At 40.6% G+C, this 27,224-nt stretch overlaps 1 protein-coding gene across 36 annotated transcripts in view; it reads left to right on the forward strand.

Moving 5' to 3' along the window:
* Positions 1-27,224, forward strand: part of sox6 (SRY-box transcription factor 6) — a 147,105-nt gene that overhangs the window by 16,052 nt on the left and 103,829 nt on the right. For 10 of the 36 annotated variants that reach the window (XM_079865719.1, XM_079865696.1, XM_079865701.1 and 7 more), the window contains exon 3: positions 5,059-5,129. Coding sequence is in view for 22 of the 36 variants with exons in the window: in XM_079865694.1 (XP_079721820.1) it covers positions 26,899-26,975 (77 nt within the window). In the remaining 14 variants the exon portion in view is untranslated. Of the gene's footprint in view, positions 1-5,058; positions 5,130-12,197; positions 12,333-14,719; positions 14,771-26,552; positions 26,976-27,224 lie in introns of those variants that run through there. The other 26 variants (XM_079865725.1, XM_079865712.1, XM_079865708.1 and 23 more) reach the window with 8 other exon arrangements.

Below are 27,224 nucleotides of genomic sequence, written 5' to 3' on the forward strand. Positions count from 1 at the left end.
TGCTCCTGCTGCTTCAGGCTCTGGGTTCTTTGTCCTGTAGCACTCAGCATGTCTGCCTCCTCAGGAGAGCCAGGGCTCTCTCTCGTCTGGCCACACAAAGGCACAGCCTTTCTTTGAGGTGTTAAAAACTTCCATTTATGCATTCCCTGGACAAAAAGCTCCCGGACCCATTTTCGAGGCCATTGGCAACACAGGCAGACATTGTGGCCACGCTTCTTCGCCACTCATTTCACAGATTCTAAAACCGGTATGTGGTGAACAGGATTTCAGCAGCTAAAATGCCCCGTGAGAGCACGGGTGATAAGAGAGCGAGAGAGAGAAAGAGAGAGAGAGAGAGGAAACGGCCGGCAGCCCCGTAAACTAGAAGATGAGACCAGGAGAATAAACATATTACCTGGGAAAGAGAGAGAGAGGGAAGCAGGTTTGTTTCCATAACCCAACTCAATAGTAGGGACGGATAAATAGGGGGGTGGGAAAGTGCTTTGTGTCATGGCTAGGGAATAAACTCCATCGACTGATGCCAAATCAATGCTAAAAAAGACAAGGACCTGCTTTCTCGCTTTTGCTGCAATTGCATTCTAATCATTTACTGAAGTGTGTGTGTTTCACAGAGAATCGGTATGACTGTATTTTATCAGCTGGGAGTCGAATTCCTCTCGGGGTGGATTTGAGGCCCGTGGTCGCCGGTCAACCCTTTCTTCCCCTAATACGGACTTTCGTTGTTGTTATTTCACAGCAGAGTAAATCACATGAAATGTATCTCCACTGTCAGACATGAAAGTCTGGCTTGGTCGCGGTGCTGTCTGCAAGCCCAAGGAGAGGAGATGTTTGATTTAAAAACAGCACAACCTCCCCCATCCACGATGGGAGTTGTGAAATACGCTTTATAAACACCCTCGGCTGTAAGCAGGCCCTCTTAAACTAAGCATGTGCACATTCAAAGAGGAAGATCAATGAAATGGGACGTGTCTTATTTTATTTCAGTGAAAGAAAGTTGGTCTTTTTGGATCCACTGCTCTTTCTGACATGAATCTCACTTATTGTGTCTTTATTGGTCTTTGGAGACAATTCAGATTGAAGAATTTTCTCTCTTTGAGTGCGCGAGTTTGAATTGAAATGGAATTGGCCACACATGACAGGATTGGAATTACAAGACTGAATTACAATTCAAATAATTTCAACGCAGATAATGCATTCTGGGATGTTAAATTAATTTTATTAAATGAAAAAAATCAAATATTTAAACATAAATATTAAATATGTAGTAAGTCTTATACACATATTTCTATAGATGGCATTTCATATCTATGCTTTTTTGCTCTCTCTCTCTCTAGCATTTGTCGCTCTATAAACCTTAAAACTTCAAAGCTTTTAAAATGTTTCTTTAAAATACTTTTTTTTAACATGAATGACAGTTAATTTTTTTTTTTTTTTTCAATTTCAATTCCCTTTCATTTTACTACTTTATTTAAATTCAAAATTCAGGAATTGAATTGAAATTAAAAGTGCATTATCAATTCAGTCGTGAATGGCGCACTACCCTTACAACTGTACTGGTATCGTGCTTTAAACACACAGATATGTCAGCTTTGGATGCGCACTAGTTTATTTTTGTCAGTAGGAATATTGGATCTGACAAAAACACCACTTTACCTCTTTTGCTCTTCCGGCCACTGCTGGGTGTGAGTGGCCCGTCTTTCGGCTCAGTTCTGCCTTATTTTCACCCACCCCCGCCTCTTCTCCCATCCTCCAGACCCTGTCAGTGGCCCTGCTGTTAGTACAGAGATAACCTGCCCTCCACCAAGTAAGAGACCGTCCTGCTGATGGGGGATATTGCCTCTTTTGTCCCAATAACTACTTCCCCTAAATCCCCTCTTAACATGTTCTGGACTGGGGGAAATAGGACATTTAAAGTGATTTTATTTTTTGCAGGTTGCTGGATCAGAAGAAAGCCAAGGCAAAGTTGATGCAAATGAAAATGTTCCCTCCTTAGGAGAGTGCAGCATGTCCATGGTCAGAAAGATGAAGGATTTCATCTATATTTGACCCATCTGAACCACTTTGCCTGACAGTTCAGCCTCTTAAAGCTCTCTTATCAGTACACATTTACAGCGCATTATGTAAAACACGCTACTGTAGTTCTCCCACTTTTGCAAGTATATTTAAAACAAGCTGCCTGCGTATGCCGTGCGAAAGCATGGCTGCTAATGTGAGGTTAGTCACTGATTCCCAATCGTCATATGATGGTCAAAGACACAGCGCTGTTATGTAGAGGATTGATTTAATCAGCTGAACCTACTGTAGATGAACACATGCTTGGGATTTGAAGGCTCATTGGGTTTCTGAAAGGACTTTTCTTTTGATTCTGAATTCTTGTTCTTGAGTGAAATGTAAAGAATGTGCAGTTTATTACTGGCTAAGGAAAAGACGACATCCCCATTTTTGTTTTATGCTGGCTATGAGCTTGAAAATGATTGAATGTAGGAGAATGGAGGCTTTTTGGAGAATCAGTTATTCGTGTATGTGTGTGTGTGTGTGTGTGTGTGTGTCTGTATGTGTATCCATTGGCTTGTGCTCCTGGAGTCAGTTTGTGGTAGTGTGTTTGTTGGAGGGGCTAGCTGGAGTCACTGTCATGGTCGATGGATTAGCCTCACCAACATGAGTTTAAGCACCCTACTTAACCCCTATGAAATATTCAGCACATTTAAAAAATAAAATCTGTTTTCATTTAAACTGGTCAATTCCTCATCTGATGCAATGTGGTGTAAAGGTTATTTCACAGGAAACCCTATCATTAATTTTTGGGTGCCCCCTAGTCTGTCCTCATGGGGTTTAATGGGCTTTAGCTTTTCGTCTAGCAATTTGCCAAGACGCTAGGCCACTCGAACAGTTCTTCCTTTCTTCATCTCTCTTTATTTCAGCTCCCATTTGTACAACCACAGCTACTTCATCACTGCAGTCATTGTCAGGAAGAGAGAGAAAACAGAGCTCAACATGTTAGAAAGCCGCAGCGGTAATTGCGGACGCAATGAATCGGTAATAAAACTGTTGGGTGACTAATAAAAACAGGCTGGTGCTGATTGGAACTCTCTTTAATGAATTCATGATCACCCAATTAGAAAGTCCTGTTTAATCCAGCTCCTCTTAGCACTACAGTGGCCTGCCACAGTCATTTATATAGTAGGTCAGGGCTTATTGCGTTAGCTTATTTATTTATAATATCATTATCATATTTACAATAACAAAAAAAAAAATCCCATCTAAACAAATGATTAGCTTAAAAAAGCATGAATAAAATTGCACCATTTTCTTTTTCACAAGCTTTTTACTTCCATCATTTTTCTCACATAGCATCAAATTATAATTTCAAATTCCTTTTTATTTTTTGGTCCCCTGCAATTAAAACAGCGCTGTTTTTATTAAAGCACAACAGGAATTGGTCAGATGTTGTATCGCTCACAAAGAGAAAAGCGTTTATAGAATTGCCACCGCTGTCAAGTGTGTGTGGCACGAAAGAGAGCTGGGCCTAACTCTGTGAGAGATGCATGAGCGCATGCACACAGATACACACACTGTGTGTGTGTGTGTGTGTGTGTGCGCGGTGTGAACTGGGAGGCAGTCAGGCCTGTGGCATGGTCTTTTGAGAACGTGGAATAGACTGTCAGCTCAGAGGTGCTATTAAGATGACAACAGCTTTCCATTCACACGAGGGTCAGACCTCCTGCATCTTTTCTCCCATTGTCACTTTCAGCCTCAAGGTTGCCACATTCAGATCCATTGGAGACCAAAGATCTCTCAGTTTATTCTATTAACCCACCCTCCCACACAACCATTTACTTAGTCTGTGCGTTGACTTAGTTCTTTAGCGCTCGTACGGGAGGGCAGATTTCGGTGCAGAGATGGCGCAAATTGCAGGCGGATCAATTAGCTGTGACCTCAAACCCATGTGTCCTTGTTTAATTGGTGATGCTGAGGCAGGCTAATTGTATAAATCAACTGGTAATGAGATTCCTGCTTGTTGTGAAAAACAGAATAATGTGGTGAAATGAACATTAGTGAGGTTTGTGCAGGACTATTTCTCTCTCTCTCTCTCTTTCTACTGTCACGTAAAAGGGAAATGTAACACCACACATATGGTCGGATCACGTTGAAACCGGGTGTTGTTGGTAGTTTGGGTGCACCGTCTGTTTGTTTGTGTTGCCTTGGTTGTGCCGGCCCGGCAGTGCTGGAGCACCTCAGAAGACCTGCTAGAACTAGCAGAGCGTGTAACTAAATAAATCATTAGTGCTCTGCAGAGAGAGGAATTAGAGAAAACAAGTACTTTGTATGAAAGCCATTTATTAGTTGAATCAAACAGTGCAGGGACAGATTAATGAGGTATTAGAGAAGTGGACTCTAAACATTGTCTAGGATCGAGTCCCTCAGGGAGAGAGCTGAGTAACTGGAGGCTCTGCGGCGCAACGACTGTTTAACTTCATCTGCTGGGACTCTGACCGTCTGCCTGCACCCTCACTTTACTTCACTCGTCTGACATCCTCTCTCACAATTTTCTGTTCTTCTGCTTTGTTGTTACTCTTTGTAATAAACAAATACTTAGCACAATTGTTTTCAGCATTGATAATAAGAAGAAATATATCTTAAGCACAAAATCAGCATATTAGATTTCTGGAAGATCATGTGACACTGCAGACTGGAGTGAAAAAATATGAAAATAGAAAACATTTTTAATATGTTGTACTATTTCACAATATTACTGCAATTTTTTTATCGAATAAATTCAGCCTCGGCGAGCATGAGACTTCTTTCAAAAACATGTTAAAATCTTACAGAATCCAAACTTTTGAACGGTGATGTATATGTATTTAGTTCCTGAATTTGAATTGAATTGCTGTTGTAAACAAGGTGCAGAATTCCATTTCAAATTTGAGTTTTAGAAAATGTGATTTACTTTTATATATAATTAATCTGAATTTTGCCCAACATTGATAATATGCACATTTAAAGCAAGCTGTGCAAACTTAAACCATGTTGTTGTTTTTGTTTTTTGTTCTGTTGTAGGTAATTTTCATGAATTCAAAATCAACTCACCAGTGATCTTTGGGAGCTGGGGATAAAGCCTTTCTGTTTATGTAAGTACAAACAGTATATTTTGGTTTATGTGTCTTGTCCAACATTACTTGTGTATCCCTGTTCCATTAACACTTGTTTTTTTTTGTCCTATGGTTGCTGTTGTCTTATCCCTTTACGTCTGTCTGATTTGATTGTAAACCACTGTACATGCTTCATCAACTCAGGAAATGGTGGCCTTACACAAATGATTACAGTGATGAGTGTGTTGTTCTGTTCTGTGTCACTTTCCTAGAACTAAGTTTGCTTGAAAAACAGCACAAGTGACTTACATAAAAGGCTACATATTAACATTTAGATGCAGATTAAAGACTTTTTTGTTACTTTAAAAGATATAAAGTAGTCATTTAAAAAGCTGGTTTGCTTGTTAGCACCTACCTCCACTTTCCGCTCAAACACACACTTCCATCGGTGCATATAGAGCGAATCTATTCTCTATGCTAATACCAACTATGTTATTGGTACTTTCAGGCTGCCAGTCGCCCTCAATAAGAGCATTCACAGCAATGAAGAAAGAGCCCCTTTTAAAGAAACACAGACAGGGTCTTAGTAAACAGTCAATATACGGCTGCAGTTTTCTGCCACAATATGTCTTAAATGGGAGTTTTCTCTTTCCAGCATAGTAATAAAGATCATATCTGGCAAAGTGTTGCTCTTGGTAATGTTGAGCAAACAAGCTTTCTGAAAGTTAAGTTCATATTAATCTTTTTTCAAATGTCACTTCGATATGAGGTGCAGGACAGAGTTATATTAGTGTGCAGAAAGCCCCACTGTTGGCCCTGCATAATTAGGCCACCTAGAATGGCATATTCCAGCTCAAAGTTCAAGGCCGCACGCTAAATCAGAAGCTTTATCCCCGTGATTTCAATTCAAACAGCGTCTTCGGCTCAGATCAATACGCTCTATTACAGGCGCTTTTTTGTTTAAGCTGTGGTTGTTGTGTGTGTCGATGGCGTTTTAAGTCCGCACTGAATGAATGTCAGAGGAAAGAGAGGCAGATCAGTGAATGGAGAAATAAGAAAGGGGCCAGAAGTGATTGCAGGTTTCGTCTGCCCGAACTGTAACTCTGGAGATCAGAGTCTTAATTATTTCTGTGAGCCTGAAGTGGAGAAAGATCATGCGTTATCATTATTATTGGAAAATTGTGCTTTGAGTAAATACGATTATTTTCATTTTTTCAGATTGACCTCTGCTCAGTGGGCGTGTTGTTGTCTTTGAGCAAGAGTAGGTGTTTGAGATGTTTAAAACATCAGTTTTAGTAACAGCAGAACTTTCGCAGTGGTTTCTGGAGTGCCACGGGTGGTAATCTTACCATTCGGGATGAGGTTACATGTTCTGTGTTACCACTACAGAACAGCTATGGCCTGTCCCGTTCTAGGTCCTGTGAACACAGATATTAACATTGATATGTCACAGGGTCAGGTCTCTATTTAGGGAATGAAACGCTGATTGTTAAGCTGAATGAAGGTGAAAGAACCACTTGAGTTAGAACAGTAAACATCAGACCTATGCTCTGGCCCAGCTCCAGCACTGAGGGTAACAGTGTAAGCCTTGTACTGTACATCAGGTTGGCATTGTGTCAGCATTTAGACCAGTGCGAGTGTGTGTATGTGGGTGGGTGAGAGTGAATGCTTAAATTTAATTTTTCCCGTATTGAAAACTTAATTGATTTGACTTAATTTTGGTAATAATAGACATTTGAAGTACAGCAATTTAAGGTTAGTTCTGACCTAAATCTTAAAAATAAATAAATAAATAAATTGTAATTTTAAGCAAACTATGTAGACTATGTACACCAACTATCTGAAATAAAAATAATATATATTTCAAGACATATGTCAGTCATTTAAATGCAATTGAAATAAAGACCAAGCTTTCAGAGAGAGATAAAGCTATATTAATGCTGTCAGTATCTATGTCCAGTGTCTTTTTCATTTCAGTTTTCACACTGTTTAAATATGAGAAAGAGAAGAAATGTACCCTTTCATCGTTCCTCCCCTAATGCTCTGATTCTTACCAGTCTATAACACATTTATTAATCTAAATTCCTTGGCAACTTTAATCTGCATGTTTAATTAATCACAAAATGAGGCAGTAAGTAATTTGGGCGAACGTGTGGCTTGCATGCGCCCGGCATTTAATCACTCCTGCGCGAAGTCATTTGGAAACACCTGAGGAAGAGGCGGCATCTGTTTGAACAGGCAGAATACACTCTTTGTCAGTGTGTGCCATTCATCTAATAAAGCTGCCGGAGCCTTCCTTCATTTTGCATTTAGCGTGTCTCGCTGTTGATGTCTCTGTGGGGCCAGTGTCTTCAGGAATGATTTTCTGTAAAAAAAAATTAAATAGACAGCTCTCCTGGACCCCTAATGAAAATGAATAACCTTTGGGTGGTTATTTTCCCATCTATTAACAGTCTCTCCCCAGCTACAGTTCTTTACTAACCCTCTTTTTGATTGTTGTCAGAGTGGCTGTTCAATAGGGGTCGGCATTTTAATTTCATCAGCCCGATTGGAAAAAAAACCAAAAAAAAAAACCTTCGCTCTCTTCTTTCCACCCGAAAGGCCCAAAGGAACATAAAATTTCATCTCTGTGAATTTAGAATAAGATTTAATTGTTGGAAATTTAATTATTGTCATGAAAGGAAGTCCTAAGGTCTTGAGACATCTGCGATGGTTGAGATCCTCGCTGAAGTATTTAGGGCACAGTATCCATTCGTTTTCTTATTAGTTCTCATGAGGTTTCGTTCTGTGACGCCAAGAGCATCATATTCTGGCTCTGCGCCTATTTTTCTGCACGCATACTGGTGTGCCCTCTCAATCCACAGGGTCGTAAGGGATACGTTTTTCAAATGAAATACACTCCATTTATTTGTACTACATTCGGCTGGTATAGTCTAGCAGACCAGACTGGCTTCGTCTGAGAATTGACCATTGATCATCTAGAGCAAGACTATTTTCAATAGTCTTCAATCACCCCGCTATGACCTAACATCCCAACAACACCCTGTCATGGCTGGGGCGGTGACTTCTGCCAAGGTTTATTCAATATATCGTCCTTTTGATGGCTTGATGTGCTTTATCTAATTTTCAGAAGAATTATACATAATATAAACTTGGCAGTCTTCCCTCGTTTCAAGGTAAAGACAGTAACCAAGATAAAAAGGCGTTCTCTTATTGACTATATATAGACATACTGAGGAACATGACATTAATCTCCTGGCTTCCACAGCTGGGCATAATGCATAACTAAAAGTCCTGTAAAATGAATTAATGATTCCAACCATGAACTTTTCTCCCAAAATGCCATGAATCCTCCAGAGCTGATAATGTGCTCTGACCCTGGGGTGTGAAATCCTTGTTATGTTGAGAGTTGCCAGTTAATTGATTAGCAAATTATTTAAAGTTTGTGGGGCCCAAGGGAGCACTTGGCTCTAATGATGCCCATTCCCATAGTTTGATTCTCTCTGTATTACACTTTCTCAGCATGATTGTTATAAGGTAATGCCCATATAAAAGATTCAAACTGCATTTTCCCCAATAGAAAAAGCAGAAATTTTGAAGTCTTGTTGCCTGAACTAGAGGGAAACTTTGACAATAATTGATAATTTAGCACAGAAACTCTAAATACAGTATATAAATCCTGATTTATTTTTTTTATTCAAATGTTTACAAGCATTGAGAAAGAAATGTATATTTGTATTTAATTTTTTATTATTAATTAATTGCATTATATATATATATATATATATATATATATATATATATATATATATATATATTTAACTGTTGTATATGCTCACAGAAATCATTAATAATTATGATAAAAGTACAGTAATAACAGAATAAACTTGTATTGTTTATAATCTTGACTATAGATGAAGTTAATACTCAAAACTATGCATTGTTATGTATTTTTAGCTGCATTTCAAAACGATACACACTCACTTTTCTTTTTACATATTTTCTGCTAATTATATTGAATGTATAAAGGCAAAGTCATGCTATCTTATATTTGCCAGCCACCTGCATTAACCATATCTGAAAAGACGGCTTGTTCTGTTGATTTGGACTCGCAGCAACTTTTCAAACTTTATTAGAGACAGAGTGCATTTCATTGTTGGCTTTATCTCATTTACGTATCTTGACTTATCTTATTTTTTTTTTATTTGCGGATCACCACAGCACAAATAAGTCTCCCAGTAATAAGGAGAATATTTTTAGGTGGGAATAGTAGAATAGTTGGGAATGTGACTTGCCCATGTACATTTTAAAGGCATACAGTCCTGAGGTCATCCGCACACATTAAACATGCCCATTAATCTGAGGCTATCTGATAACCACTTGACTCGTAGGAATATAATTAGCACTTCTGCTCCTCTGCTGCATATAATGGGGTAGATTCTCCCACATGCTTTCATTCACAAGTGTACTTTCCACCCAAACGCCTAGTGAGTCACTGAGATGAAAATATTATTCACCTTGAGTCACTCCTATCGTTATTTTGGAGTTTTTAACATTTCATTAATGAATGGAGGTTGTCTTTTTTTTCTTCTGCAAAAAACCTTAGTCTTTTACAAAATGGCCTTTACATAATCTAATGTCTCACATGCAATGAATGAACTGCAATCTTGAAAGTAGTTTAACATTGTTCCGTTTAAACTTACGTTCTCCTTCAACTAAAATAAAGCGTAAAGCGCTGAGGGGAAGAAAACCCCTGTGAAACGAGGAACCGCTTCTGAGATCTAATTGATTTGCTGCGCAGATGTAAGTTAAGAGAGACCTCACCTTTTGCAGGGCTTGTAAGTTTGTAAGCACAAGGTAATGTGTCCATTAGGGGAGTCAGATGCTCAGTTGGTTGAGTTGTAGAGGAAAGGTGCATGCTGTCTAACCCACTAAGTGGCTGTTTCTCTTTGCTAATATAAAAGAGACCCTGAGCCCTCATTAGCAAGCGCTGTCATTCAGACACAGAGTGTCGGCCTGATTTAAATAAAATGAAATGAAGATAGTTCTTTCTGGTCCCCTGGCTTCACTCATTGCCATAAACATATGCTCTGTGCCCTGCTTCTTTCCATCTTATTTATGACTTTAATTTGTTGTGTGGGCTGCGCTGGAAATCAAATTTAATACAATCCTCCCAGGGACCCTGTCATATAATAACATGGTAATTTCTGTGTATCCTTTTGAAAAATGAGGAAATTAATTCTTCCTGACATGTTCTAATTATTCCAGTGTGAACAGGCAAATCCAGTTTTTCTCTCTCTCTCTCTCTGATAAGTGTCAGAGGCAGGCGCGCAGCCTCGACGGGCATCTAGGTGCTAATGCTGACCAGCAGTGCGTTTAATTTGAAACATGAGCAGACACCTTTCAACACACCTTCCTAATGTTGGGTTGCTCTGCACAAATTAATTCACTACTCATCAGGGTGGGCGAGCAAGGGGGGTTAAGACTAACGGATGGGACACCGGTGCTGTTAGCAAGAGTGTATTTAACCGGTGGGCTATGGGGGAGGGGGGAGGGGGAGGAAGCCCCTCTCTGTCACATCGTCTTTTGTGACGCCGTTTGGAGATGTGTGCACTCGTGTGACAGGAGGACACCCGTGAGACGTGTTTGGATCTGAGGACAGAGGGATAATTTTTTTCTCCTGTTCCCAGCACTGTCAAAACCTTTTCACACCTTTAGTGGCTAGGATGAGAGGGGATGAAATGCTAATTAAATTAGACTGTCATCAGTCACTTCAATATATACTGTAGTGCTTTGGCTTTGCATAGAATCTGTTTCTGCCTTTTTTTTAAAACTTATGTTTCTAGTGCATTAATGCATTTAGCAGAAGCTTTTATCCAAATAGACACAGTATGTAGAAGGTATACAGGGGTACATAATTACTTTTGTGTCCCCTGGGAAGTAAAACCACAATTTCAATGTTGCTAAATCTACCAGTTGAGCTACAAAACGGGCTCTGAGATAAGAATTTATATTTTTGAACGGAATTTGAAAAATAATAATGGTAAAAATAATTGTATTATGGACAAGGCTGAGTATTTGTGTGTGACACAAAAGCGTAAACTCCCTATTACATCCTCAATTAAACCTTCTCTATTGCATTTCACCCAAGCACAGTGGGCTTTCACTGAGCACTCGAGTGTAGGCCAGTCAGCACTGTGAGATCACATGACACCGCGGGCCCTTATTATTGCCACATGTCAACATTTCATTTTGCCGTTTTTGCCAGGGCACAGTTGTGTCACAGTAGCTTCTGATTAGTATTACTGTGTTACCAGTCAAGGAACAGTTGATTGAGTGAGTCAAACACAGAGTGTGTTTTACGTCACGTGCTGCCCTCTAATACCTGTCAGCGAGCGGCACTCTGAGGAAAAATATCCCTATCCCCCTTTAATTATGAACAGTGTTTAAGGCTCTGTGACGGGAAAAATAAACAAACAAAAATTGAGTGAACCTTTGGATCGGGTTAAATCCACAAAGGCCTAATTGATTTGATGTGTGTCCTCTGTGTGTGCGTGTTACAGAAGAGAACCTCCAAATTATGACGTCATGTGCACTGAAGAATAGAAGAGCTTTATAGTCTTATAGACGTCCCGTTATCACATCCCACACCCTCTGCGTTTAATCAGTGCCATCTTGACATGCTGGAGGAAGACGTGGTCATCATCTTCATGGAATAAATTTTTCGTTTTGGGAACTTCAGTTCTGTAAGATAATTCCGTTTATCTGGTTTGTGGCCTTTTCTTGTGTATGAAGATGTAGCAAGATGTGTTTTACTGTCGAAAATGAATTTGTCTGGCTCTCCGTTCCCCTTCTGCTGTCTGGAGAACATCTATAGAGGAGATTCATTGTAGTATGTACAATAAGTTTAGTCATGGAATCGCTGGGATCTCCATCTCTGGCCCTAGCCCACCCACTTTCCATGGCACTACATTAATTCAGCCAGTCAATTTGACTGAAAGTTTGAAATGTGCACTGCGTTAGCGAGGGAGGCCGTACAGAAGCCGTGTTAATAGCGAGGGCTTGTTGTCCATATGGTACTGTTTTAATGGAGCACATTTGTTGCAGATGGTGGGAGACTTCGCTTGGGCAGAAGCGGTTCTTGGCAGGTCTTGGGAGAAAAAGGCGCATGGAGCTTGACTTTTAACGCTGATGTTGATCTTCGCTGTTTTTCATTCAACAATCCGTTGCCCTTGAAACAAGGTCTGTTCTAAATTTAAGCCTCGCTTTACTCTGTTTATTTATTTCTTTTCGTTATGCGGAGACAATACTGTGTGGCTCAGTCACTTTTTCCTCAGCTCGGCCTGTAAACCGCAGCAAAATCCTCACACACAGGGATCGTCGTTGTCTCAATTTCTACAGTGAGTTTTTTTCAGCTGCAAGAGAGAGCTGAGGTAACACAGCAGCCAGAGGATAAGACAATTGAGGGGGACACATAAACGAATCACTTGAACGCTACTGTTACAGTGATGAACTCTTACACTGTATAAAAGAAGAGGTATTACTGCACAGAGTGCTCTTCTAGTCGAATCTCATGAAACTGTTGAAAAACATCTAGTCATACTGTTCTTTTAGAATTATTATTATTATTATTATTGTCCATTATTATATTTAAATTATAATAACAATTGAACCACATTTTCATGAGATTCACCCATTAAGTGTAGAATTAAAACTGAATGGAAAAACCCTAATTTCCTAAAGTGCTTTAGGCCTTTACCATGTTGGGCAGTTATTCCAGATCTCACTTAACATTTATAGTGTTATTCTAATTAGACAATCTAGATGCATGTTTCATATCCCTTACCTGCTTTATTAAAATATTTTTAAACAGAATAAACGGACCTGATAATTAAACCACGCTTAAATCTAACCGCTACTCGTTACTATGAGCATGTTGCCCAAAAGAGACAGATGCTGTCAGAATGCTTGTGTTTTTGCTGTCTTCTTGCTGCCCCCAACAAAAGCTAGAGTTGGAGAGAGAGAGAGAGAGTGTGAGAGGAGGGGTGTGTGAGAGCGTGTGTGTGTTTTTAACACTTCCTTTGGAATAGTGAGGAGACACGCTTGATTGCCTCTGTTGCGTTTTTACTGTTTTCTCGCGTTGTCACTGCTGTGGCAGCACTTGGGTATTATGTGAGCAGAGCGCCCATGGCTGAAAACACTCCTTTCCCATCCCCCCCCCCCCAACACCCCCAGACACCTGACTGTGAGAAAAGTCTCGGCGGGTCTTACGGGTCCTCTGGCCTGCTAAGTGCTGGCCGGCCTGAAAGGCGCAGTGTCCTTGGGGTTCTCTGATCTCACTCTTTCCATTCTCTCAGTGGCTTTGTCTCTACCCATCCACAGCAGCACAACTCACCACTGAGAGGAAAAGAAAGAGAGAGAGAGAGGATGAAGGGAGGGGAGAGGCATGGGGCAAATTACACCCATGTCACTGAAAGCGAAAGCATTTAGGAGGCAGAAGACTGAATGTCTTTTGACTCTGATGTGTCTCTTATTTATGATGATGATGATGTGAGAGAGGGAGTGGGGTGTTAGAGCATGAGAGAAATCGCTAATTAGTTTCAGCACTTGATGAATTCCGGTTCTGCAGTATTGCATTTTTTTAAAAACAGCTCTGGAAATGCATCATCTCTCGTCATTGCTCCTGGAGGGACCAAAGTGAACTGATGCAGAGTGTGAACTTATATAGTGAAGCTTCACTATTTTTAGTTATATCTAATTATATCTATTTATTTAACTAAAAATGTGTTTGTGTGTATACATACACACACACACACATATATATATATATATATATATATATATATATATATTTATATTTTTATATATTTATATATTTATATAGATAGATAGATAGATAGATAGATAGATTTTTATTATATAATTGTATTATAATTTTTATTATTTTATCCTTCTGCCTTAGGCCACATTACACTCTTTACATTGTCTTTTGCATAACAGTTTATTTTACTATACAAACAGACCCATGATCTTTATAAGTCATATGTGTATGTATGTCTTGGAAAGACCAAAAACTGAGACTAATGGAAACCCTTTGGAGACAATTTCCAAACATGTGCCCCCAAATTTGCGGCATTAGACTTTTTAGAACAGCCTCTGTGCGTAGTGATATCATGACCACATCATCCCGCTTCCCTGTGGTTGCGCGGCCCAGCATTGGCTCAGAGTTGGCCCCGTGTGGGCCCCTGTGGTCCAGCTTCTAGAAGCCGCCACGGCCCCGCCACACATGGTCCACAGCTGGACCACCACATGCTGCTTTGGGAGGAGCAGCGCCCAGGAACCACTGTCATACGATAACATATCATCAAAAATGGGACTGGAAAACCATGTACACTAATGACAAATGTCTGTTTCTCTGAAAAGACGGATGAAAAGCTATTAGTGGAGCTGTGGGGAGTGTTACATCTTTGTCCTTGCGTTTGGTTTGGAAGATAAAAATGTTTCAGGGACAGTCAAGGATGTGTTGGTGGTTTTGTCTGTTTTCTCCCCTCTGTTACTGTTTTAAAGTTGCCATGCTAACTTGTGCTCGCTCAGTTACAATGGCTCTCTGTGTATTTCTCCTGCTACAGAAACCAAATGCTGAACATGGAGGGCTTTCTGCGTAGCAGCTTTTTACTGAGGTTAGTTGCTTTAGTTTTTCTGTTGTTGCCACAGGGGGTCCAACGGGCTGAATTCATCTGTCCTTTCACAGCTCCGATATCACACCACCTACTATTAGCCAACTTGTGGGATGATGTGTTGTCTCAGTCTGTTTGTGTATGTGTGCAAGTTTTAGCTCAGAAGTGTAACTCCTTCACACTCCCTCCCTGTAGATAATCAGACCTAAAGCATTACACCCTTCATACACCCTGTGCCACCCACCCCAGACCCTGTCAGTCAGTGAATGCATGCACATGTCTGTCACCTTCCCTTCTGCCTCAGCTCACTGATTGGTCAGATTGGAAGTGGGGCAGAGCTTAATTTGTGATTCTCACCATTTCCTGTTTTGTGTGTTTGTGTTATAACCGCAGTCAAAATGAGTAAGGACGTCATTATCCCTTCCCCTTCCTGTGATTCTAATTAAGAATTTGTGCTGCGTGTCTGTGTGTCACTGCACAGAGGAAGTAAAAAACAGCGAGTGTGTTAGCCATTGGCTGTTCTCTCTCTGTGCAAAGCACCTTCCCCACACTTGAATAGCTAGCAACCCTAATTAGTGATCTCTCATTAAAAACAGCAGCAGCAACATCTGCCTTTCAAAGCTGCTGTCAGCCAAACTTTGCTAAAGCTAATGAATCCCCTTTGATTTCTTTTTTCAAAAGGTCATTTAGTTGATTAAATTAATAGCATTTTTTATTCTCTTTCCAAGATGTCAGAATCCATAAAAATGAATGGATGTTATTCAGTAATTAATGATTATTAGATTTTTTAGTTCTTTTCATATCTATTCAATTATTTTTTTATAGCTATTCATTTTAATTTCAGCTAAAAAAAAATAAAACGCAATGTGTTTTTTTGTTTTTTTTTTCTCCCCCAAATCCACATGGAATACTTAATACAATCTCCTGGTCTTCTGAAGGTTTTTTAGTTTTGTTTTGTTTTATTTTTCACAGAAATGCAGTGAATTGGGTTGTGCCTATTTATATGCCTTTTTGAAGCCACTGTCTTTTTTTAAAATTCATTTCTATTGAACTTTTTTACACTAATATTTTTTTAATACTAGCAGAGAAGTATTAGGTAGAGACACCACTACAGTATAGTGATTAGTTGAACGTTTGAGGATTACTGAGACTGATTTGCACTCACTGACTCTGAAGGAGAAGAATAGACGGTAAGATCTCTGATCTCTTCTGCATATCCACATGGAAGACGGCTGCAGGCCTTGACCAGAGACATGAGTCTTTCCGGTGTGTTTGTGAGCAATCACATGTTTTTAGAACAGTCTGTGGCAAAAATGAATGCATACTTTGATTTACTCGAGGTAGATAATCTGTAAAGTAACATCAGTTCAAATTCACCTATTGTAATAGTTTTAGGTTGTCATTCAGGCATTCTTCCAGCTGATGAATTTGTTGGCATACATGTGACCCACTTAGATCGCCGTTGGCGGGATCTGTTTGAGCGTGCTGGATTATTGTCAGCTTGATGCTCTTATCTGCCCGCCGCCTTCCTTTTAATGCTACAGAATGGAGGATTGTGTTTGACTTCAGCCACCTGTTGCAGAAGGATAACTATATACCTTGGGGCAGGGCTAGAGGGGAGGGACGGGGCAGTAGGTTGAGAGAGGACAGTTAGCGACACCTTATCGCTTCCTCACTAATCCTTCAAGATGTTCAAACCCTTACCATGGAGCACCCAATTTTAGTTCATCCTAAAGATTACATTTTCCCTTCATTCTTTTTCTGAGTAATCATTTGATTAAACTGAAGTAAATGTAGAATTGCATGCTCCTAATGCACTTCCTGCCACATTGGAAGGTAATGTGTGATTGGTGGAGAGATATTTTGCAAATGACCAGTAACATACAAGGAAGCAAGCCAATGCAGATGGTAATGTTATCCCCGAGAGATCAGAAATGACTCAAAAACTTTTTATGTCATAGCATGAAATCTGACAACAGAAAATGACTTTCTAGTAATGGATTCTAGTTTGTAATCATTTGTGTACTGTACGAATTGTATGAATAGTTAGAGTCAGACTCTCCCAACCAATCCGGTTTCAAATGTGTTCAATATAGTCATCTTGAAATTTTGAATAAATTCCATCAGGTGCTGAGAATTTGTTTCTGAGCAATACTCACACACGCATAATATTTTATTTAAAAGTTATTTGCATTTTTTCATTGACAGTGAAAACAGAGAAACGTGAAGGCCCTGTTTTCATTTAGTTTTTAAAAGAAGCAGAATGGAATTATTTATTTTTCATTGACAGGCATAATGGACAGTGACATTTCTTTCTTTGATCACGTCAAATAATTGATAGCTGGGAAGTTTTGCCTATGGGTGGGAATGAGTGAGTGAGGAAAAATGTAGAGAGAGAGAGAGAGAGAGAGAGAGAGAGAGAGAGAGACAGACAGAGAGAGATGTCTCCAGCAGTTCTAGGCTAATCCCAGAGGAGAGGACCTCCTCCTCCATCTCTGCCATTATTTGATGTAATGAAAGGAGAAAGTGTGTAACAGCTAGATTGTTAATTAATTTACTCTAACAAGATGAAGATAAATGAAGCACACTGAAGGTTGACTAGGCAAAGGGGGCCCACTTAGCATTCCCTCTCCCCTCAGCCTCTGCTCGCGCAAACAAAGATCCGTTCTCACACTAGTCAGCACATGATTCAAATGACTAACTGCCTTCATCACTCTCAAAAACTCGTTTCAGATTTTACTCAAACTTTCAGGCCCATACTGACCTAGATTTGAAAGACGAAAAAAAGAAGCAGCTGAAAATAAAATCTCTTAAGTTTTTAATGTGCTGTGATTTAATCGGATTCCAGCACTTCTGGACTGCCATGCATGCTGATGATTAATTTATATTATTTTCTATGGTTAGTTATTTTGTTTATAGCTATCAGTCACTTCATTGACATGTTTGAGTTTGGCTTATGAGCCTTATTTTTGTGACAGCTGGGCTGAAAATGTTTAACCTAGGCCCATGTATTGCTTTATTGTAGAATAGATCAGAATGGCAGGGTCATTTTTTATTGAAACTAAGATACACAGAGATAATTCTGTGTAAACATGGGCTCAGATCTTCATGGTTCTAGCACAAGGAGACAACCTAAGCCCCCTTTTCCCAAAAGATGTTCTTTAGTGGCCCAGCCCCATTTAATAAATGAATAGTGGTGGTCTAATGTGGATTGGTGGTTATTTAAGCGGTGAGAGAAAGAGGCCCAGACACACAAAAAAAGAGAAAAGCCAGACAGTTGTCTTCATCCAAGCCCTTTTTTCAGTGTTCTATCAAGGACCTTCTTTGCCAGACAATTCAGCATGGGCCCCGCATGGCAGAGCAGACCAATCACCGTGGCACCCATTCTCTGCTCCTTTATTTTTCAAGTCACCAACAATAGCTTGTTGATTGTGTGGACAACACCAGCACAATTACCTTCTCTGTTATGGTGGCCGAATGGCGTTTTAAAGTCCGCTCTTCCATAATAGAATCATTATTGTTATTCTTGTAGCAGGGCCTCAGGAGAAGGAATAGCTGCTCCCGGTATGTCATTATTTTGCAAATGTTCGATTAGCTCAACATGAACTGTGCGGCAAGAATCACAGCTAATTAGACAGAGGGAGCTTCGCCGCTGGCCCCTCCAGCTCCTGAGTTAAAAGGTGCCACTTGATGGGCCAATAATATAAAGAAAGGTGGTAAAAAGAGGGATTAGAGCTGTTGCCGTAGTAACTCCAGCTTCCATCTGCGAGACGAACAATGAACTTGTGTTCCTCCACCACCTTTGATTGAAAAATAGAAGTGAAAGAGCTAGCGCTCTGAAAGGACAAGACCTTTTTTAACAACAAAGTGGAATTCTGGCCTAATAGGCTCTTTGGTAAAAGTTGTTTGGTAAGACTAGGGAAGGATAGAGGAGACGAGAGGTCGTCATGTAATCCAAGGACACCAAATGTCGGTGTCTCCCCGAACAATAGCAGTTTGTTTTGGGTGTTACGTTCGTTCGGCGCCGTCATGGGTGCGGGACCTGCAGATTGGCTCCTTTCGACACTTCTTGAAAGGAGATGGAGAGGGAGGAACAGAGGGAAGCGATGCAGTTTAGCAAGCAGGAACAAAAGTGCTGCACGGCCAAAACCTACTTGTTCCTAACTGACTCTGAATAAACATCCACTAGATTTACGCCTAAAATCTGGAAGAAAATAACTTCTCCAATTAGAAGGAGCAGTCAGATGTTGTTTGGACGTCCTCCAGTCATTCCCAGCATTATTCCCAGTGCAGTGGTGTAGAGAGGGAGGGAGGGAGGGCAGAGGAGAGAACAGGTTTCTGCATGGCTCTGTGTGTTCCTGGCACTTTGTTCGCCTGATAACAGCGGCCTTAGCAGTTTTCCTGCCTGCAAGTAACTGTTTCCCTCCTCTTTCTATATTTATAGTAATTGTCCAACATAAGTAGGGGCGTATCTACAAATAATATTTTTCTGACATCCCACATTTGTAGTACTTTATCATAATTTGAATGCTGTCATATTATCCCACATTTTCGAGTGTGACTTATACTAAAGTAAATGTATACAATAAAAGTTTCTGTAAGAATATATAACAAATATATATCATATTAATATTACATTATTTGCACATTCATCTTTCCAGACTGTTTGTCCGTCCTTCAAAAAGCATTTGTCATGCAAGCGAACAAAGAACCGTTAGAGCTTTTTGTCAGGGACAGTATGTTTATGATCTACAATCTCTGTCCCTCTGTGTCCCTCTTTCATTTTATATCCCCTATTAGCAGTGGAATATGTCTGCTCACATTAACCTAATTTATGGTCAGGGCCACTGTAACAGCAGCACAGGTTAATGAATTTGGCATTACTGAGTAACTGTTATTGAGGGCTGAGGAGGAGCCTAGCAGATGGGAGAGATTGTAAAGCTCTCTGCTTTGCATGATGACGGTTGAAAGACGGATAGGAAAGGAAATTATGTGAACACATGATGAACCCCATCACCCACCTGCACAATTGTGTGAACCTCTTGTTTTCTGTATGGACGTTTCTGACTCATCAGATCATAATTTGTAAATCATGTACTGTACTGAGCCTGACTCAGCTAAATTCTAAATGGATTTTTTATATGATTACCTTATCAGTTTGGCATGTAAAACAGTTCTTAGTTAAGCCACCCTAGAATACATGTGCCTTGACAATAGACTTTCTCAATTTGTATCTCCTTTTTCATTTTATCTATATGCCTTTTTTAACACATACATATACATCCTTTTTTAACACGCATATCAAAATCAATATAAATATAAACTATATTAAAATGTAAAAAATGTACAATTTATGTTACACTATATATTTATTTTATTCGATTTTTTTTCTAAAATGAACTCACGGTTTCAGCAAAAGTCTTCAGTCATTGAATTACTATTATTATTTATTTTAAAGAGAGAATCGATAACATTTTCTTTTTACTTAACCCAGTATTGTGCACTCACATTAATAGACATCTTCTAAAGTGGACATACTTGAGTTTGAGTTTGTCTCGTGTTTTTGGCTCACAATAATATTTTGTGACATGCCAAATGGTTCATGATTGTCCTTTACATCGTTCAACACAATGAGTCTTAACAAAACTGCTCTGTGATGACTCACTGGTCCTTGAGCTTGTCTTCCAGCCATTTCACCCCCCCCCCCCCCCATCTCTCTCTCTCTCTCTCTCTCTCTCTCTCTCTCTCTCTCTCTCTCTCTCTCTCTCTCACACTCTCTCTCTCTCTCTCTCTCTCTCTCTCTCTCTCTCTCTCTCTCTCTCTCTCTCTCTCTCTCTCCCTCCCTCCATCAGAATCTTTTATTCCTCTCCTCTGCTTTCAAGGCACAAGTACTTCCGCCCTTTCTGCCTCAACACAGTTGTGCATGGCTCACCAACCCTTTCAATTTAGATTTCAATTATCATGTTAGTTTTGTGATTAGATTGTGTCCTCCAGGAATCAAACCTCGCTTTCTCTCTCTCTCTTTTCCCCTCTGCAATCAGATTGGATCTGATGAATTGCAGCTGTAATTACGGAAGTTATTGAATATGCAGATCGCTGATGACTAGCAGTGTATCTGTTCATAGTGCATTAACTCTAACTGTATCAAACGAGAGGCTTGTTCAAGACCCACTCAAGTAATGAGAGAGGGCCAGTGGATGCCATTAGCCAGAAATAATAGCACGCTTGAAAGGGGCGAACAATGCGATCCCATTAGGGTGCCTTTGTTTTATTCCCTGAGTTTATGCCTGTGTGTGTGTGTGCTATAAGATGGAGTTTTCTGGCTCAGTTTCAGGCCAGGTCAGCTGATGAAGCATTGACCAGCGGTTTTACTGTAAACATACAATGAGGTCTCTGCTGGGAGGTTATAAATTGCTCAGCATGAAGTATTTTCCCCAGCTCGCTCTGACCGGCCTTTTTAAAGGGACCATGATGCAAACTCTGAGACTGATAGGTGGTAGTTGGATGAGGAAGGGTGTCACGGTTTCGAGAGAGAGAGGGAGAGAGAGAGGGAGGGAGAGAGAGAGGGAGAGAGAGAGGGAGAGAGAGAGGGGGAGAGAGAGGGAGAGAGAGGGAGAGAGAGGATAAAGTAAGTGCTTGAACATTGTTGAAGCTGCTCTCTGTCTCCAAACCTTGGCCTCTGGGTCCACTACATAATCACTCACACACACAAACACACCTCCTCTCGCCCTGCGTATGTCAAGCTGCTCTCCCAACAGTTTAATAGCAAGGGTGCTACAGAGCGCCGTAATCTACACTTGACTCCTGAGCTCATAATGTGACATACCACATTACACAGAGACTCAGAGACAGACAGATGCTCCCTAACTGGCCAAGAGATACTCAGTGTTAAAAGTAGACGGCCCAGTGAAGTGGTAGCATTAAATTACCTAACCTGTCAGTCACAAACTTTTTTCAAACTTTTTTTTCCTTAAGCCAAGAACAGTTAGAGCTGCTGAAGGGATAGTTAACCCAAAAATTTCAATTCTGTCATTTACTCACTCCCATTTAGTTCTAAATCTGTATGATTTTCTTTTTTTTCTGTGGAACACAAAAGACGACGTTTTGAAGGATGTTCACGCTGTTTTTTTATAACAGTTTTTTTTTTCATAAATTCATGAAGACTTTCAGTGAATAAAAACCCCAAAATGATGATTTGTTCCTTACTATTGTTAAGTTTGATGAAAAATACAGTAATGTTTTGAAATATTATTACAATTTAAAATATCCATTTTATGTTTTAATGCTTTAAAATATAATTTATTTCTGTAATGAAAAAACTGATTTTTCAACTGTCATTAGTCTAGTCTTCAGTCATCCAGTGTCACATGATCCTTCAGAAATCATTCTAATATATTGATTTGCTGCAACCCAAAACTCTTCTTATCAATGTTCGAAAACAGGTTTTTTTTTTTTTTTTTTTTTTAAACACTGAAAACAGCCACACAGGGAGTGGTTACATCAAGAAACACTTATGGTGCTTTGAATACATGTATGCCTCTAGCACTACGACATTATAGTAAAATAAGCTAAACCAGCACTCACACTCACACTAAAATGTAAGAATACAGTGTGTGAGCCATCTATACAGTTCTCCCCAGAAATGACTCCTGATGGGAAGTACACGTACACACACTCCCTGCATGCTTAAATTGTATGTAGCTAAATGGCCCACTCTTAAATATTTACCCTAAAACTGTCTCCATTTGCTGTGGAGGTGACATCAGAACAAAACAGGAGCAGCATCTGCCGGCATTATGCTTTCATAACGCTGCATAAAATGTGTTGTTTGTCGCCTTTAAAATGCAGCACTTTTATGAATAATGCAGCTCTCGATTTCAAGAGGAAACACTTAGAAGATGGATTCATAAAAAATAAATCCCCAAGTTAGTTTGTTCCTCTATGATCATAAGAGGAACAGTTAGAAAGTTAAGTGCCGCCACAGTAAATGAAACGAGCTCATCAACACAATGCTAAATTGTTAGCTGCAGCACTAGTGAGATAAAAGGCACTCTCTCGGTTTCTTTGTAACTGCTGAATTATGGGGTCTGTTTAAGCTCTAATTAGTGTTCATTTCAGGAGTTTCCAGTCTTAAATGTGTATTAATGTAATGACAGAGGACGTGTTTGTTTTTAGGCGTCTAAGTGGAGAGGCTTAATACAGGCTAGCTAAATTAGCACATCCATTCTGACAAGTACTCTAATAACCGCTGCGGATTAACTTATGACCCTGTTTGGGAGCACAAAGCTTCATGTCCACTGTTGCTCCGGTGGACCAAACTCGCTGTAGTTAAGACTCCAAGAGGCTTTGGCGCCTGAACTGCTGGCCGCTGCCGCCTGGTTCCGTGTATATTATTAGGTTAATAGGATTTCACTTGTTTACACCAACTGTTAGCTTAACTCGAGGTCAAAGAGGTGGCTTAAACTTGTGTAATTGGCTTATTAAGAAGGATCAAGTAGCATTGTAGTGAGGGGTTAAAACACACACAGACACAGTCAGGGTGCCATGCGACGTGTGTTGAGCACAGACTAGCTGCGTGCTCGCTGTTTTTTTAGTCTCTGATAACGCGCGGATTGCGAAAGATGACCTTTGTCAGTGGCTAGCTATTGTTTGCCGATTGGTTGCACACTCCGCAGGCTGTGAAAGACACATCTGCTGCCTCGCACGCAGAAACTGAGAGGGATAAAGGGGAGGAGGAGGGGAGGAGGAGGGGAGGGAAGACCTGTGCCACACGTCCCACACTGCCACAATACCTATCCGCTTATCAAATATTTGTCTGGCCTTCGCTACCTATTTACTTTCTCTCTGTTTGCTTTGCTTATTCAAGTCTTTCTGTGCCAGATACAATGTTACCAAAGACTAGATGCTACAGTCTCTTTTTTTTTGTCCTGGGTCATTCACCTCCTTGCTGTCAGAGGGCACATGGACATTTTCTTTTGTTTTATAGTTTGCTTTCAATTTTCTCTTTCTCTCAGCCTTTTTCTGACTGAAAAGCGTATCATACACCACCACACTCTCGTTCATAAATACGTTAGCGATCCGGGTTGCTCTTTGCTTCGATGACAAACAGAAGTGGTGTTAATTTGCTCACTGCTCACTCACTCTTCCCACAAACCCTCTGCTGAATGGCCCAGCTCAAAATGTGTATTTGTTTAATATGTTTTTGATTGATTCAGGGCTGATGATCCATACAGTCAGTATTGAGAACACACACACATTCTGGAGCACAAAAGGCCTCTTTGTGTTGCTGGCAGGCAGGGCTTGTGAATTCGGGGAGTGGGGTTGAGATTACTCGATTATTTCATACAGGGGCCCAGGCAAATCACAGAGCCCGGTCCCCGCCGCACAGAGTGGGATGGCTGTGGCGACGATGAACCACAACAGAGGCCGAGCCCGAACCCAAAAGCGGTGGACAGCAGCCAGAGACAGATACAACCCACCCCGTCACACACTTGCGGTTTTTTAAAAGAAAGCAATTTAGTTAATGATTTCATTCTGAAAGCCTGTCATGATGCATGTGTCTTTCCCTGCCAGGAAAAGGAGAGCAGGGTGGAAAGAAGGAAAGAAAGAGAGACGAAGGTGTTAGTCAACATGACTACACTTAAGTTCTAACTGCTTGCGGCTGCTGCACGGATCGTGTTACAGAATGGAGCAGACCGATGTAATGCTACTTACAACTTGCTGAGGAAGCCCGTCACAGACCGTAGAGTTTTTTTTGTAATTTTTTTTTAGCTAGACTCCAGTCAGATATTTTTCCAGTTTGTTGAGAACATTTTTAAGACACTACTGTGCTGTTTCATCTGAAACGGGAGTGTGTGAGTTGGTCAGACTTATGGTTTAATAGTAGACGGGTGAGACATTTTCTGTATCAGTCAGCGGCTAATCCAGTAATGTGCCTGCTTTCTGGCCTGGGTACAAATCTACTGCACATTTTTCTGTTCAACCATGCTTGTCAACTCCCGGTTTTATTAGTCCGTGGTGCAGCATGTTTCGTATTCACTTTACCGCTTTTTCCCTGTGCCGCTTCATCTTAGCATTGCTAAAACATCAACCCTTCATGTACTCTCTGACTCAGATTTTCGTGGCAATTACACAGATCGATGGACGGACTCTCCCTCTCACCCTCTCTGTTCTCTCTCTCTCTCTCTTTTTTGTATCGGCTGTCAGTCATGTTGGTAACTTCTAACCACCTCCTGACAGACATGAGTGCCAACCGTTCGTTTAGCAGGGGTTTTTATTCAGCCGCCTTCGTCCGACCTGTCACCGTGGCCACACACTGTTGCCCATGCTTTCATTTGAACAGGGGCGAATGAATTAGTTTCAGAGGTTTAAATCAGCAATCAATGTCACTTGCCCCAACATAATAAGGCTTAATCATAGATCTTCAAGATGTGTCCTGGCTATATTTATAATGATAATTCAGGAGAGAGAACATGGGAAAGCATAAGAAACAAGGGCAGTTTAGGTCACAGCATAAAAAATAATAAAAAAGAAAATAAAATGAAATAAAATAAAATAAAAAGCATGTGGAAGAGTTAGGGATGGGACTAGTGATAATTAAGGAGCTGTTGTCCACCCTGAATAGCACAGCATCGAAGGTAATTTCCTTAGTTTTCTTGCTCCACAGAAATCCCATTTATGAGATGAGAATGAAAGGGAACAAAACTGCTATTCTTTTCATTAGACGCTGCAAATTTTCCAATTTGGTTGACTAGCGACTGGTGCAAAAAAAAAAAAAAAAAAAAAAAAAAATTCCTATTTTTGGAAAAGAAAGGAATTAAGGGGACAGTGGCTGGAAAAAGCAGGGCACTGTGTGCCGGCATTCCAGATGTCCAAACGGCAGTTGTACCAGCCCAAGTTTTTCTGGGCACGGGGTGCCAATGATGACCTCATGCGCTCCAGGCTGAAGACTGTAGGCATACAGTTCTCGCTGACATGGGCTTGAATAGCCCTCAGCCTTTCATGTGTCCATTCATTCTCTCCAGTCCTCTGGCGGCAAAATTACTCCCTCATAATTAGCCATTGTCCCCGTTTTTTGGCTAGTATGGAAAAAAGTTTTTTTTGGCTAGTCACTTTTGTGTATCCCCCGTTTTGCCCTTTTTTCCCCAGTCTATCACCCTCCATCTTGTTTAATTTGTTTATTGTGCAACCGAGCAATATAAGGCCCCTTTCCTCTGTCTATCTTTAGCATTAACACTTCATTCGGTCTCTGTCTTCTGTCCTCGTCACAGTGGACTGTGGGAGATTTTACACTCGATTTGTTGACTCCTTTGCTATAAAGTCAGCCGCTCTGAAGAAAAGTATCTTTATAAATGACAGAGAGGACCTGTCCTTGAATGGTGCTTTGTTTACTGTTTTTCCAAAAAGGGGCCCCCACTATATTTCATCTGTCAGAGTTGCTTTTCTTTCCCCCAACAATGCTTGATTGTTTCCACACAAAAAAAGAAGAGAGGGACAGAGAGAGTAAGAGAGAGAGAGAGACAAACAGAAAGAACAAAAAAAACAAAAAAAAAAACAGGTTCAACAGACAGGAGAATTCTGTATTATATTTTCCTGCCAAATTCCGATCTCTGTTTTCCTTCCCCTGCACTCACAAAGGGCTCATAACTTACTGTCAACTGTGAGGGAAACCACAAAGCTCCACTGTTGCTCAGCAAATAGGCTGTGTTGCTTGATGGCTTCAGTGGCTGTAAAGTTTGCTTAACTGCAGCACTGACACCAGGCACTTTGGGAACTGCCGCCCCGTAAGGCCCCGAGCGAGGGACGAAGAGAGACAGAAAAGACGGCGAGCTGCTTTTCTTGTGTCTCGGAATCGTCTCCGGCCGTGCAGGAACTGAAAGAGACACGCGTTGCGAGTGAGACCGTGTGTGTGTGTGTGTGTGTGTGTGTGTGTGTGTGTGTGTGTGTGTGTGTGTAAGCGGAGGAGCTTAACAGCTGCTCTGCCGGTGGCTCCGTTCATGTGCGAGAGCGTACTCCGTTCAGCGTGCCGTCGGATGTGTTCTGACAAGACGTGCCGTGGCTGGGACGAACGGCCTGTCTGTGCTCGAGTGTTTTTGTGTGTGTTTGTGTGTGCCAGAATTTGAGGAAGTGTTATGCCATCCAGCTCTGAAGTGGTGTGTGAAGAACAGAGAAGGACAGGAGCGGCCAAACAGGCTGAGGGAGACAGTATGTGAGTGTACACACCTGATGCACGCTAATTCACACACACATCTCACTTTCACAGTGAGGACAGTGACGGGGTGCTTGAGCTAATGATCAAATAATATTTTTCCTCACAATTCTCTTTCTTTTTGTTGAATAATTATTACACAGGCTATGCTTAATATACAGAGTGCACTTTTAGAAAATACTTACTTGGTACTTCTTGTAAATTGAAGTGTGTTGTATTTTAAGTTGGATATGGAGCAACAGTGTAAAG

The sequence above is a fragment of the Squalius cephalus genome, assembly GCF_949319135.1.
Source record: "Squalius cephalus genome assembly, chromosome: 3".
In the NCBI taxonomy this organism is placed as follows: Eukaryota; Metazoa; Chordata; class Actinopteri; order Cypriniformes; family Leuciscidae; genus Squalius; species Squalius cephalus.